Here is a 14,531-nt window from a genome sequence, read left to right as displayed (position 1 = left end):
ATTCAAAGACTTAATTGCTTTCTCGGTAATCCAAATTGCTTGCAGGCATGAAACGGTTTGTCTAAGAACGGGTCCTTATTTGGATTTTCGTTTATGCTCTAGTCCAGTGTTTTTCAACCAGTGTGCCATGGCACACTAGTGTGCCGCGAGACATGGTCAGGTGTGCCGCGAAGAAGGAAGCTCAGGTTCCGGTCTCGCAACTTTTTGCTGAGAGAGTGAGTGTGAGAGAGAGAGAGAAAGAAAGCAAGAGAGAGAGAGAGAGAGAGAAAGAAAGAGAAAGAAAGAAAAGAGAGGAAGAGAGAGAAAGCAAGAGGGAGAAAGAAAGCAAGAGGGAGAGAAAAAGAGAGAAAGAAAGAAAAAGAGAAAGAAAGCAAGAGAGAGAGAGAGAGAAAAGGAGAGGAAGGGAGAGAGAGAGAGAGAGAAATGAGAGAAAAAAGGGGAGGGAAAAAGAGAAATGATAAAATGATTGAGACATAGAATGAGAGGAAAGAGAGAGAAACAAAAGAGAGAGAAGTGACTTGATTTAAAGCATATGATAAAAAGAACTCAAAGAATAAGAGAAAACCCCCCCAGCCCTCACCTGTTTCAAGAGTGTGTATACACACACACACACACACACACACAAGGGGGGAGGAGACAGGGATGGAAAAAGAGAGGAGAGTGTCTTAGAGTGTCATTTTGTATCATTTTGGTTGGTGACGTGCCCCAGGATTTTGTAAATGTAAAAAATGTGCCGCGGCTCAAAAAAGGTTGAAAATCACTGCTCTAGTCAACCTGAGAAACCAGGTTCATCCTTTAGAGATCCTCCTGGCTATGAGCAAGTATGCTTTTGTCCATTTTAAACCACCAGACCCATTTCTACAGCTATGCCCTAATCACATTATCACTGCATCACGGAAATTTTCTTTACACTAGATTGTCTTTCTGAACATTTAAAAAAACTTTTTCTGCTACAATTCAAGACCAGCAATGTTTCTGACACAGGTTAGTTTTTGGAAGGCAGTGACTCTACCTTTTATAATTTTTTTCACCAGTTTCTAGTTCATTTGTAGTGTCATCTTTTTTTTTTACCATAAATTGTAAATGAACCAAGACCAAGAAAAGCTCCTATATATCTCCTAATAAATCTACTGCAGAGGGAATTCTTATTATGAATGAAAGCAAATATATGTGCCTCAGCATAATGCCGCACGATCCAATCTGGGTCGATCATCGAGAACTCTTATTAGATGTTAACATCTGGTTTGGATGCAGGATGGAGTTTTCTCTCTGTGTCAACCAGAATACCTGTCCAACGTGACAGCAAAATTGCAGAAGGATATCCTAAATTGAGAAGGTTTACCTAATCTGTATAAACCCTTTTAGTAGGAGGCTTGTGTTACCTTCTCCATGATCGAAACATTTAAATATATTAAAGGGTTAAATAAGGTTCAGGAGCGAAGTGTTTTTAATAGGAAAGTGAACACAAGAACAAGGGGACACAATCTGAGGTTAGTTGGGGGAAAGATCAAAAGCAACATGAGAAAATATTATTTTACTGAAAGAGTAGTAGATCCTTGGAACAAACTTCCAGCAGACGTGGTAGATAAATCCACAGTAACTGAATTTAAACATGCCTGGGATAAACATATATCCATCCTAAGATAAAATACAGAAAATAGTATAAGGGCAGACTAGATGGACCATGAGGTCTTTTTCTGCCGTCAGACTTCTATGTTTCTATGTTTTGCAATTTGGCTCACAAAGGTTTGTTTCAAGCGGTAAAAATGAGACGGCAAATTGCTGATCTATTAATTTTCTGCCACATTCCATTTTTCCCATTTACCTTGTGATTTTAGAGTGCACTTATCTTACTTGAACTGTAGCTGTAAGTCACCTTGAGAATTTTAATGGAAAAGTAAGATCATGTTTTTACAGAAAAATAAATGAACTATTTTGGTAGTTCATTGTTCTCAAATCTATTGCTCCTAAGATTCAGGCAAAGTAATATACAATACATGTCGTATTTGAATAGAGCTATAATGAGAACATCGCCAAAGGTGGCAATACCGAGTCAAACAGCTGAGTTCTAAGGTAGCTAAGCAGGATCAGCTTCACTAGCCCTTGTATGTCAGCACAGGAAGTCCTCAACTTATGACCAAATTTCTGTTGTTAAGAGAGACATTTGTTAAGTAAGTGTCCCATTTTACAACTGTTCTTGCCTCAGTTGTTAAGTGAATCACTGCTGTTGATAAATTAGTAACATTCATAAATATGACCCAGTTGCCAAGTACAGTGGTACTGCTACCTACAAACGCCTCTACTTATAAACTTTTCTAGATAAGAAACGGGTGTTCAAGATTTTTTTGCCTCTTCTCAAGAACCATTTCCCACTTACAAACCCGAGCCTCCAAAACTGTAACCGGAAAAGGCAGGGAGAAGTCTCTGTGGGGTCTCTCTAAGAATCTCCTGGGAGGAAACAGGGCCGGAAAAGGCGGGGAGAAGCCTCCATGGAGCCTCTCTAGGAATATCCTGGGAGGAAACAAGGGCCCCACTCTCCCTATGGTTTCCCCAACTGCACACATTATTTGCTTTTACATTGATTCCTATGGGAAAAATTGCTTCTTCTTACAAACATTTCTACTTAAGAACCAGAACGAATTAAGTTCGTAAGTAGAGGTACCACTGTATCTGGATTTTGATCACATGATCCTGGGGATGCTGCAAAGGTGGTAAGTGTGGAAAACAGCCCTAACTCACTATTTTCAATGCTGTTGTAACTTTGAATGGTCACTAAATGAACTGTTGTAAATCAAGGACTACCTGTACCACAGGAAATCCCAGGGTAGCAGACTAGATCGGGAAGTTATAAAAAAGGCTCCCAAAAGAAGACCGTGGCAAACCCATTTCTTACTGTGCTGAGAAAATGACACGGATTGTCCCTATAATCACTAGGAATCAAGCTCAATTTTCGGGTAGTCTCTATTTATAATAACAGCATGTTAGGACTTGGTAGTCTCCTGCTCTTTTGCCAATAATATAGAAAAAGTTTAATCCAAGTTTTCTTTCAGACTGTAAGAAGTTCATTTTTGTTCATTCTATTCCTGAATGAGAATTCCTGAATGAACAAATCTCCCCAGAACAGCAACTTTACAGATAGCCCTTGACATACATACGTACATACGTACATACGTACATACATACATACATACATACATACATACATACATACATACACTTATTCGACTTCTATTCCACCCAATCCCGAAGGACTTAGGCCAGTTGACATGGCCAACAGGGGTGTCATGATAACAGTGTTCCAATACTTGAGGGGCTACCATAGATGGTCAGGCTATTGTCCAAAGCACCAGAAGGCCAGACAAGGAATAATGAATGGAAGCTGACCAAGGACAGATTTAACCTGTATCTTCAACACTCCGTGGCCTGCATTGGCTGCCGATCAGTTTCCGGTCACAATTCAAAGTGTTGGTCATGACCTTTAAAGCCCTACATGGCATTGGACCAGAGTACCTCCGGAACCGCCTGCTACCGCATGAATCCTAGCGGCCGATAAGGTCCTACAGAGTTGGCCTTCTCCAGGTCCCGTCGACTAAACAATGTCGTCTGGCGGGCCCCAGGGGAAGAGCCTTCTCTGTGGCGGCCCCGGCCCTCTGGAATCAACTCCCCCCGGAGATTAGAACTGCCCCCACCCTCCTTGCCTTTCGTAAACTACTTAAGACCCACCTATACCGCCAGGCATGGGGGATTTGAGACATCTTCCCCCAGGCTCATTATTATTTATGTTTGGTATGTATGTGCTGTTTGGTTTTAATTATGATAGGGTTTTTAGTTATTTTTAATATTAGATTTGTGCCATTGTAATATTGTTTTTATCGTTGTTGTGAGCCGCCCCGAGTCTTCGGAGAGGGGCGGCATACAAATCTAATAAATTGAATTGAATTTAATTGAACCTGGAAATAAGGAGGAACTTTCTGACAGTGAGAGCGATCAACCCAGTGGAACAGCTTGCCTGCGGAGGTTGTGAGAGCTCCAACACTTGAGACTTTCAAAGGGAGATTGGACCTCCATTTGTCCAGAATGGTGTAGGGACTCCTGCTTGAGTGGGGGGTTGGACTAGATGACCTTAAAGGGTCCCCTCCAACTCTAATAAAGTAATCTAAACATATGACCATAATTGAGGTCAAATTTTTTATTGTTAAGTGAAACATTTCTTAAGTGAATTTTGCCGCATTTTATGACCTTGCTTGCCTCAGTTGTTAAATGAATCACTGCTAAATCTGCACTTCTATTTCTACTAGTTTTTTCTCATCATTCCTATCATCCTTTTCCTCCCACTTAGGACTGTATGACTATAACTTGTTGCTTGTATCCTAAGATTTTCATTAATATTGATTGTTTCTTCATTGCTTATTTGACCCCTATGACAATCATTAAGTGTTGTACCACATGATTCTTGACAAATGTATCTTTTTTCTTCTATGTGCGTTGAGAGCATCTGCACCAAACAAATTCCTTGTGTGTCCAATCACAGTTGGCCAATAAAATTCTATTCTATTCTATTCTATTCTGCTGTTGATAAGATAGCAATTTTTATAATAAGGGTTTTTAGTTGTTTTATTAAATTTGATTGTTACATGTTGTTTTTTATCATTGTTGTTAGCCACCCCGAGTCTGCGGAGAGGGGCAGCATACAAATCCAATAAATAATAATAATAATAATAATAATAATAATAATAATAATAATAATAATAATAATCCAGTTGTCAAGTGACTCTGTCTTCTCTATTGACTTTGCTTTTCAGAAGGTCACAAAAGGGGATTGGATGACCCCAGGACAATGCAACTGTCATAAATTGAGTCACTTGTCAAGCATCCAAATGTAAATCATGTGACCCATGGGGATACTTGCAACAGTCATAAGTATGACAATGGCCATAACTCATTTTCTTTCAGTGGTGTTGTAACTTCAAACGGTCATTAAGTGAACTGTTGTAAGTCGAGGACTCTCTGTATCGTCTTAAGCAATAGAACTTAAGCATAGCAGTCAAAGAAGTGCAGGTAGTCGTCAGCCAACAATCATAATTGAGCCCAAAATTTTGGTTGCTTAATGAGACACTTGTTGAGTGAATTTTGCACCATTTATGACCTTTCTCACCACGGTTGTTAAGTGAATCAATGCAGTTGTCACATTAGTCACACGGTTGTTAAATAAATCTGGCTTCTCCATTGACTTTCTTGTCAGAAGGTCTTTTCAGAAGGTCGCAGAAGATCCCAGTCTTCTGGGATCACGTGACCCCAGAACACTGGAAGGGTCAAAAATATGAGTCATTTGGCGATGGTCTGAATTTTGATCATGCGACCAGTGGGGACCCTGCAACAATTGCAAATGTGACAAACGTTCATAAGTCACTTTTTCCCCTGTGCAGTTGTAACTTTGAATGGTCACTAAATGAACTGTTGTAAGTTGAGGGCTATAATGCCTATAATACATTTTATTTTATTTATTTTATTTTTTTATGCCACCCTTCTCCTGACTCAGGGTGGCTTACAACATGTTAGCAATATCACTTTTTAACAGAGCCAGCATATTGCTCCCACAATCCGGGTCCTCATTTTACCCACCTCGGAAGGATGGAAGGCTGAGTCAACCTTCAGCCGGTGATGAGATCTGAACCGCTGACCTGCAGACCTACAGTCAGCTTTAGTGGCCTGCAGTACTGCACTCTACCCATTGCGCCACCTCGGCTCATTTTGACCGCATCCTCACTCTTCATTCTCATTCCCAATATTTAGTTATGAGCAAGACCAAGCAATAAGATGTTGTTGGGATGAGGGCATTGAACAGGAAAGGTAATAGATCAAACATGCCTTTCCTCTTATTTTCCCACTCCTGCTCCCAGAACAGTGACAGTCTATCACCTTTTCTATAAATAAAAAGACTAGGCAATAGTAAGAACAGGTGGTGAGGAGAGAAATGACCCTTTCGCTAAGAGTCAGGGTGGCGCAGTGGTTAGAGTACAGTACTGCAGGCTACTTCTGCTGATCACTGGCTGCCAGCAGTTTGACAGATCGAATCTAATCAGGCTCAAGGTTAACTCAGCCTTCCATCCTTCCAAGGTCGGTAAAATGAGGACCCAGATTGTTGGGGGCAATAAGCTGATTCTGGAAACCACTTAGAGAGGGCTGTAAAGCACTGTGAAACGGTATATAAATCTAAGTGCTGGTGCTATTGCTATTCCATCGCTGGCCAGCATTAAATTATCCCTGCTGGAAGCTTACCAGTGCCCATACATTCTCCTTGCAATGTAAAAAGGATGTTGAGACTCTAGAAAGAGTGCAGAAAAGAGCAATAAAGATGATTAGGAGACTGGGGGCTAAAACGTATGCAGGAGCTGGCCATGGCTAGTTTCATGAAAAGAAGGACTAGGGAAGACATGATAGCAGTGTTCCAATATCTCAGGGGTTGCCACAAAGAAGAGGGAGTCAACCTATTCTCCAAAGCACCGGAGGGTAGAACAAGAAGCGATGGGAAGAAACTAAACAAGGAGAGGAGCAACTTAGAACTAAGAAGAAACTCCCTGACAGGTTAGAACAATTAATCAGTGGAACAGCTTGCCTCCAGAAGTTGTGAATGCCCCAACACTGGAAGTTTTTAAGATGTTGGATAACCATTTGTCTGAAGTAATGTAGGGTTTCCTGCCTAAGCAGGGGGTTGGACTAGAAGATCTCCAAGGTCCCTTCCAACTCTGATGATGATGATGATGATTATTATTATTACTACTACTACTACTACTATTACTACTACTACCACTACCGTTGGAGATGCAATACCAAAAATGGGTTGGGGAAGAGAGAAAAAATAAAAATATAAGGAAGATGATATAGGAATAAAAAAGTAACAATAAATAAAAGCAAATAGAATAAACATAGAATGTATAGTAGAAATTGAGTACATTGCTATTACTATGTATATAAATTGATTTATGAACTATATGTATAAAGGGTAAATTGAAGTAGGAGAAGGGGAAATTGAATATGTAAAAATGTTTACTGAGGTGAAATAGTTGAAAAGGAGGAAACTGTATACATTTCTATTTATTTAGTTTTTTTTTTAAAAAAAGTTTACATTTGCTCTTTTCTCCACCCATTATATTCCTTTGATCGAAGTCTACAACATAGATAGTACTTGACACTACAACCACAATTGAGACCAACCCTTCTGCTTTTAAGTGAGACTTTTGTTAAGTGGGTTTTCCCCTATGTTGCGACCTTCCTTCTACAGTCTTTAAATGAATCACTGCTGTTGATCAGTTAGTAACCCAGTTGGTTCAGAGAATTCTGCTTCCCCTGTGCTTGACTGTGCTTGTCGGAAGGTCGCAAAAGGAGATCCCATGACCCTGGGACACACCAACGGTCGTAAATATGAAGCAGTTGACAAGCATCTGAATTTTGATCACATGATCATGGGAATGTCTTAAAGGTCTTAAGTGTGAAAAAAACGTCATAACTGATCCACATTGGACCACAAATGGTCACATTTTTCAGTGCCATTGTAATTTCAAACAGTCACTAAATGAACTGTTGTAAGTCGAAGACTACCTGTATTAAGGATAGACTTCCAACATGTCTATTCTCTGAGGTATTTTAATCTTAGAACAGAACAGAATATAATTCTCTATTGGCCAAGCATGATTGGGCACACAAGGAATTTGTCTTTGGTGCATATGCTCTCAGTGTACATAAAAGAAAAGTTTGTCGAGAATCATAAGATACAACACTTAGTGATAGTCCAGGTACAAATAAACCATCAAATCATATTAGGAACCAGTCAATATAAATTGTAAGGATACACACAACAAAGTTACAATCATACAGCCCTTTGTGGGTGGAGATGGGTGATAGGAAGGATGAGAAGATTAATAGTAGTGCAGACTTAGTAAATAGTTTGATAGTGTTGAAGGAATTATAGTCAAAACTGTAGGTTCCACACAAAAGTCCTGAGAATTCTTGCCAATATGTTAATTCAAGAAATCTTTAGAAAGAAAACTAAAAAGGGAGCTCTTAGAACTGAACATTAGTTGGATATTGAAATGACTCTAAAAGCCAAAATATGGCTTTTTGCTGAGCACATTTACTGGTGAGCGTCTCCTTTCAAGCATGAAACCTAAAAAGCGGATGCCCAGTTTGTTTTAACTTAGTCATCTTCACAATAATTCTCCAGCACCTAACCAGAAAGTGATGTACTATCAGCCACAGGCATCTTTCCTGAATTGCTCTGAAAAGACAATTTAAATGTCCCTAGGCATGGAAGTGAGCACTGCCCACACAAATCACTGAAGGAAACTAAGATGTGAAAATAACTGGAAGAGGGTATCTGTCCATCCAGCCTCACAGCTGAAGAAGATAGCAGAGAAGTATCCCTATTCTTTTCTCATCCTGTCCTTATCTAGCATAAGACTTATTAACTAACAGCTAACTAACTAACTTTAATAACTAACAGAAAGCAGAAAGGAAATTCCACTCAATGCCCATATTGCAGAATGGTAGGACCTGGGAGAAAACAGGGTATGACAATCATACAACATGATTCACCCTAAATATTATAGCACAGACTCTGAGTGGTTCACAGTAATCTCATAGGCTCAGGTTGCCCAAGTTACTTAAATCAGTTTCTTACGCACCTAGCCGTTGCATTTACTAAAAGCAAACTTGGTTAGTTTTTCTCTAGTAAGTAAAACACAGGTTATTTTGTTACACTATAGTTCAGTGTACTGTGCAAACTCGGTACATTGGCTGATTCAGTAATCACATTGTTTATTTGGGTGAATGCATCCTATGATGTTGTCCAGCTATATTAAACTTTGAATGAAATGTAATTATTATTATTATTATTATTATTATTATTATTATTATTATTATTATTTATTAGATTTGTATGCCGCCCCTTTCCGAAGACTCCGAAGACAAGTAAATGGAATACAGATTATAATATCCCATCATATTATCCAGTACAGTGGTACCTCTACTTAAGAACTTAATTCGTTCCGTGACCAGGTTCTTAAGTAGAAAAGTTTGTAAGTAGAAGCAATTTTTCCCATAGGAATCAATGTAAAAGCAAATAATGCATGCAAACCCATTAGGAAAGAAATAAAAGCTTGGAATTTGGGTGGGAGGAGGAGGAGGAAGAAGAGGAGGAGGACAGTCAATGCCGAAGGGAGAAGGTGAGATGAGGGGGGGGGGAAATCCAAAACTTTAAGGCTTAAAAAAAAAGAGGGACTCTGAGGCGGCGAGGAGGAGCATGCGCCTCCCATACACCCGGCGCGAGGCTGCCTTTCATACACTGCACCATAGAGAAAAACCCAGAGGGAATGGCAGAAAACTGGCCAGGCCTTCTTGCTGCTCTCAAATTTCCTGGGAAATTTTTCCGGGTTCGGGTTATTAAGTAGAAAATGGTTCTTGAGAAGAGGCAAAAAAATCTTGAACACCCGGTTCTTATCTAGAAAAGTTCTTAAGTAGAGGCGTTCTTAAATTGAGGTACCACTGTATTTGTGTTTCCTTACTGCGCTGTAGGTTAGCTAGAAAGAAGAACACATAATAACCTTCCAGTATTATTCTATTCCGATGTCATTCACTATTCTACCTCTATTGTAGACTGGGTGGTTGTGCTAAGATACAGCTTACAGGAACCCTTCAACATAATCCATTGTTAATTAAATCCTTTGTTCTTGTTAGGTTGCAACAAAGCCTCATCTCCGACTAAATTAATGTCTACTGACTTGAAACAGCGTAACTGCATTTCTTAATCTTAAAAAAAAAAAAAGTTTTGCAGTTCCTATCAGACCAGAGATCCTTATATTTTTGCTATATGTTTTCCCAATGGAAGAAAATGTTGGTCAGACAAATCTGGAGTGGTTCGTCTGAGACATATGCCAGACATGCTGGCAGGACAGCCCAGAGCAGCTGGCTGTGGGGAAGGGATGATACCAACAGGCAGGAAAATCACAGAGCAGCTACCAAAGGGGGAGACAATATGGCCTCACCTTGACATCCACAAATCAGGTGGTCCAGTCTGGCATATGGGATTGGACCTACTGCCCCCATTTCCCTGTTGCATATAATTAATTCCTAGGTTTCTCAATTTAAGTAACTTTAAACCTTGTGGACTTCAACTCCCATAATTCTCCAGATGGCTAGACTGCTTAGGGAATTCTGGGAATTGAAGTCCACATATTTTACAATGGCCAAAGTTGATAAACACTGTGCTATCCACAAAAGAGATACGGAACTATATACCTGCTTTCCCTCCTTAATGAACTTCCTGGTAAGGTGGAAGGGGAAAGATTGAAAAATATGGGATATTTTGTAAATGCATCAGTTTCTTAAAGAGTCCTTTGCTCAGTTGTTCCTCAGGTTTTAAAGGCAAGTCTGCTTTCAAAATATTAGCTGGGTAATAAATTGATAGTTTCGTAGGAAAATGATTTTGGTATTACATGGCTACTTCTAAAGGAACAGATTTCATTTATGCATTGCCACTACTGCTTAGAGAGGGCTGTAAAGCACTATGGAGTGGTATATAAATCTAAAATGCTACTGATAAATGCTATGCTCAGTGAGTGTGAGTGAGGCATTGAAAGATTTTTTTAAACGGCAAAATGTTAATGGAAATAGATGCCGCCATTGTGTAATTTGGTTGATTACAATTTTTTTTTTTAAATCAAACCCCAGTACAAATACTATACATTTAGAACCAGAAGTAGTCAGATATTATCCCTTCAGAGGCACTTTTAAAAGAACCTGCATAAAATGCCTTTTGCATTTTGTTTCTTTTGACAGCTAATAATCACATTGAAATGTCAGTCACTTTTCACTCAACAGGAAGATCCTTGGTGCAGAGGAAAATAAATCAGGTTCTCATTTAACTCCTCTGTTCACAAGTCTCAACAGATTCCGGCTCAAGCTTTAAATATACTTGGGGGAAGGGGGGGGGGGAAGAATGCAGAAGGTTCATCCCCTGAACTTCTTCCCCCACCTTGGGTAGCTTTATTTGATCAGAAATAGCCCTCTTTGTCTAGCCAATGGAGATGAATAAAATCTATTTTCATCCCAAAACTGCAGTTTAGAATCACAGAATAGAATAGCATAGAATAGAATGTAAAATAGAATATAGAATATAGAGAATAGAATATAGAGAATAGAATAGAATATAGAATAGAATATAGAATAGAATATAGAATAGAATAGAATAGAATATTTATTGGCCAAATGTGATTGGACACGCAAGGAATAGGAGAGGAGAGGAGAGAAGAGGATGGGATTATTTATTGGCCAAGTATGATTGGACAGACAAGGAATTTATCTTTGGTGCAAATGGAGGGAATTTAGCAGTCAGAAAGATGAACAGACACAGCATCCACAGTGGCAGAAAAATGTGCAGTATTATATGTCACTAGGAATTTTAAACCCAAGAAGGCAGGCAAAAAAGGACTTCTTCTGAGCTCAAATAAATCAGAGCTTCACTGTCCTGCAGGGTCAAGGATTCTCGGCTAAACTGATGTAGGCAAGAAACACAGAGTTGTGACATGGATCACATGGTACATAAAGCACATGCATGTCGTCTAAGCTTATCTCCTACACACACACACACACACACACACACACACCCCAAACTGTACATACAGACTACTTATTTTCAAGAAAACAGCAAAGGTAATTAGCCACTGCATGCAAAATAAGGCCTCGTTTCATGGATTGCAAGGCTTGCCCTAGCAAATAAAAGAAGAAGTAGCAGCAGGAGAGGGAGGAAAAAAAGTGGGGAGGGGAAGACCACGAATGTCATTTGGAGGTGGCAGCACTCAGGGACACTTCAACACCCACTCCCAATAAGGCAAACTACACCCTCTTCTCCCCCCACACCACTTGCCCTTTCCCCAACTATTAGGAAAGGATCTCCTCGCCTGTGGATGGATGGATCCGTCTCTACTACAGGCAAATTATTATTATTAATATTAATATTATTATTAATAATAATAATAATAATAATAATAATAATAATTGTATGCCACCCCTCCCCGAAGACTCGGGGCCATTCACAGCATACAATATAAAACAGTGAATACAGAGACAAATCTAATTAATTAAAAACGACGTAAGCTAAAACACCCAATATATTAAAAATCAATCCTACAAATTCAAATTGCAGCCATACATCACAATTCTTGGCCAGGGGGTCTAGATCTAATTGCCCCAAGCCTGGCGACATAAGTGAGTCTTAAGACTCTTGTGGAAGGCAGTGGGAATCTCCGGGGTGAGCAGATTCCAGAGGGCCGGGGCCCCCACAGAGAAGGCTCTTCCCCTTAGCCCCGCCAAGCGAAATACACTAGTAGTAGAAAGCGAGGGACTTAAAATCCTGCCAAAGCAAGGAATCGCCTGGGTGAGATTAAGATCCCGGCGAGGTGGCACAAGAGCAGCGACGGCTCTTCCTCCGGGCTGCACAAGGCAGGCAGGGGACACCCAAAAGTCCGCGGTTGCCGGTTCGGTTCGGAAGCCGAACCGTCCAGGGCTGCGGCGCGCTCCGTCTCCGGCCCCTCGACGGGCCGTGGGGCGTCTTGCCCGGGATTCGGACGCGCGATCGGGCTGCGAAGGGGCGATGAGCGACGGCGCGGGTACCTCGCAGCCGTAGAGCTGCCCGAGCTGCTCCACGATCCACTCTTCCAGCACCAGCCTTTTCCGCAGCTCTTTGCGATCGTACTTGACGGTCACTTTGCCCTGCTGGTGGCGCCGCTGCTGCTGCTGGACTTGGACCACGGCGGGGGCGACCGAATCTTCCCGGGAGGCGCTTCCGCGAGGACTCTGGAAGAAAACCCGGGTCCCTCCGCCGGCGCCTCCGCCGGCGGCGGCGGGGACGGCGGAGCCCGGTTCGCTACCTCCGGTTACCACCGACATGTTCCAGCTCAGCCTCGTGGGCAGAGAAATCCCTTCCTTCGAGCGATCGGTGCTTCGGGGAGCGCCGCCGGTATGGCTGCCGACGAAGATGACCCTCTCCGGCCACGCCGCCACCGTGCGGGAGCGCTCGCCTGCCTTACACCTGCGGCTGGTAGCCTCTCACGGTACTGCTGGCGCCTCCGCCGCCGGTTCGGCAGGAGGAAGGCGGGGTGTCCGGCAGTCTTGAAAAACGGGGCGGGGACTAGTGCCTTAAAGACACCGCCAGCGTGTAGCTACGACGACGCGCATTTACCCCTCTGTCGGGGCAAAGTTCTTCGCCTTTTCCCGCCCCGAAGCCTCTCCTGCGCCTTTAAAGGCCGGTCGCTTTGGCCTCAAATGCGCTCGGTAGAGCTTCGCCCCTCCTTGTTCGCGCAGCTCTTGGGCGGACAGAAGTCGTATGGGGGGGGGAGAGGATATTTATGTGCCGGGCTGGTCTTTTTCTGACGCTGACGGGATTTGAGTCCCGATAAACGTTTCAAAAGTCTCTCGGCCTCCGTCAAGTAACCTAGAACGGGGTCGCTCCGCCCTTGGCAACTTTAAGACTCGTAGACTTCAACTCCCAGAATTCCTCAGCCAGCAAAACTGAGGGATTCTGGAATTCTGAGGGATTCTGGAACTCTGAGGAATTATGGTTGAGGAGTTCTGGAGTTGAAGTCCACAAGTTGAGATTGTCTACATTTGACCTCTCCACTTTTCTAAGGGGGGGGTGGGGGTGCATAAGTGCACCATTGTGCCTACCGTCCCTGTCCTATTGTCCTTTCTTATCATTACTTTCTATGTTATGTTTATATAAACTACTATCCTATAATTGATTGACAAAAATAAATAAAATAAAAATTAAAAAGTCTTAAAGTCACCAAGGTTGGAGATTCCTGTTCTAGAAGACACCAAGCGGGCCTACCTATTCATGCAGCTGTGTAACGGACTCTGATTTGCTCATTGTGGCTTGTAAATCAAGATTTGCATTTAAGTCACACACTCAGCTGTATGGGTGAGCAAAGGCCAAGTGTGCAGTTACCCAAACAATTAGGAGTAGGCAAACTATGAATTTACATTAGTGATTGAAATCTGTTTCCTGTCAGGATCTCAATAAACATCCGAGAAATAAATCAAGGGTCCAAGCCTTGGCCTTCTTCCAAGTTCCAATTTATTAACAGAGCCAAGTGGGATACCAACTTTAGTCAAACCGATACTAACTTTTCCTACAGTTCCCCACCCAGGTTAAGATTCATCCCTTGTCTCCACACCCACAAGTTCATCACATGGACCACTCCGGTTCTCTCAACATCCATGGTCCTCCCATTTACTTCTGGATGGTGCTGAACAAAGGATGACCTTGTGTCTTTTGGAATGAATTCGTTGTGGCTACTATCTTTCCCCCTCATGCAACCACCCCTCCTAATTCCCAAAGTACTATTCTACTTGTGGCAGGCCAAAGTCTCTTAACTCAAAACAATGGCTTCAGCCTGACATTTCCATGAAAAACCATAGTTTGTCTTAGCTGTGGTTTGTTGACTAAATTACATTCATACAAATCCATGCATAACACA

At 41.7% G+C, this 14,531-nt stretch overlaps 1 protein-coding gene across 1 annotated transcript in view; it reads right to left on the bottom strand.

Annotated features, from left to right (window-relative positions):
- The window catches only part of PPP1R14C (protein phosphatase 1 regulatory inhibitor subunit 14C), a 77,398-nt gene extending 64,161 nt beyond the window's left edge, over positions 1 to 13,237 (bottom strand). The window contains exon 1 of the mRNA XM_070740037.1: positions 12,667 to 13,237. Within this exon, the coding sequence (XP_070596138.1) occupies positions 12,667 to 12,942 (276 nt within the window). The 5' untranslated portion in view covers positions 12,943 to 13,237. The remainder of the gene's footprint in view (positions 1 to 12,666) is intronic.
- Between the last annotated feature and the right edge of the window lie 1,294 nt (positions 13,238 to 14,531).

Source organism: Erythrolamprus reginae, chromosome 1 (assembly GCF_031021105.1).
Source record: "Erythrolamprus reginae isolate rEryReg1 chromosome 1, rEryReg1.hap1, whole genome shotgun sequence".
Classification (NCBI taxonomy): Eukaryota; Metazoa; Chordata; class Lepidosauria; order Squamata; family Dipsadidae; genus Erythrolamprus; species Erythrolamprus reginae.
Note: the sequence above shows the minus strand (reverse complement) of the source record. Positions and strands in the feature narration are given on the sequence as shown.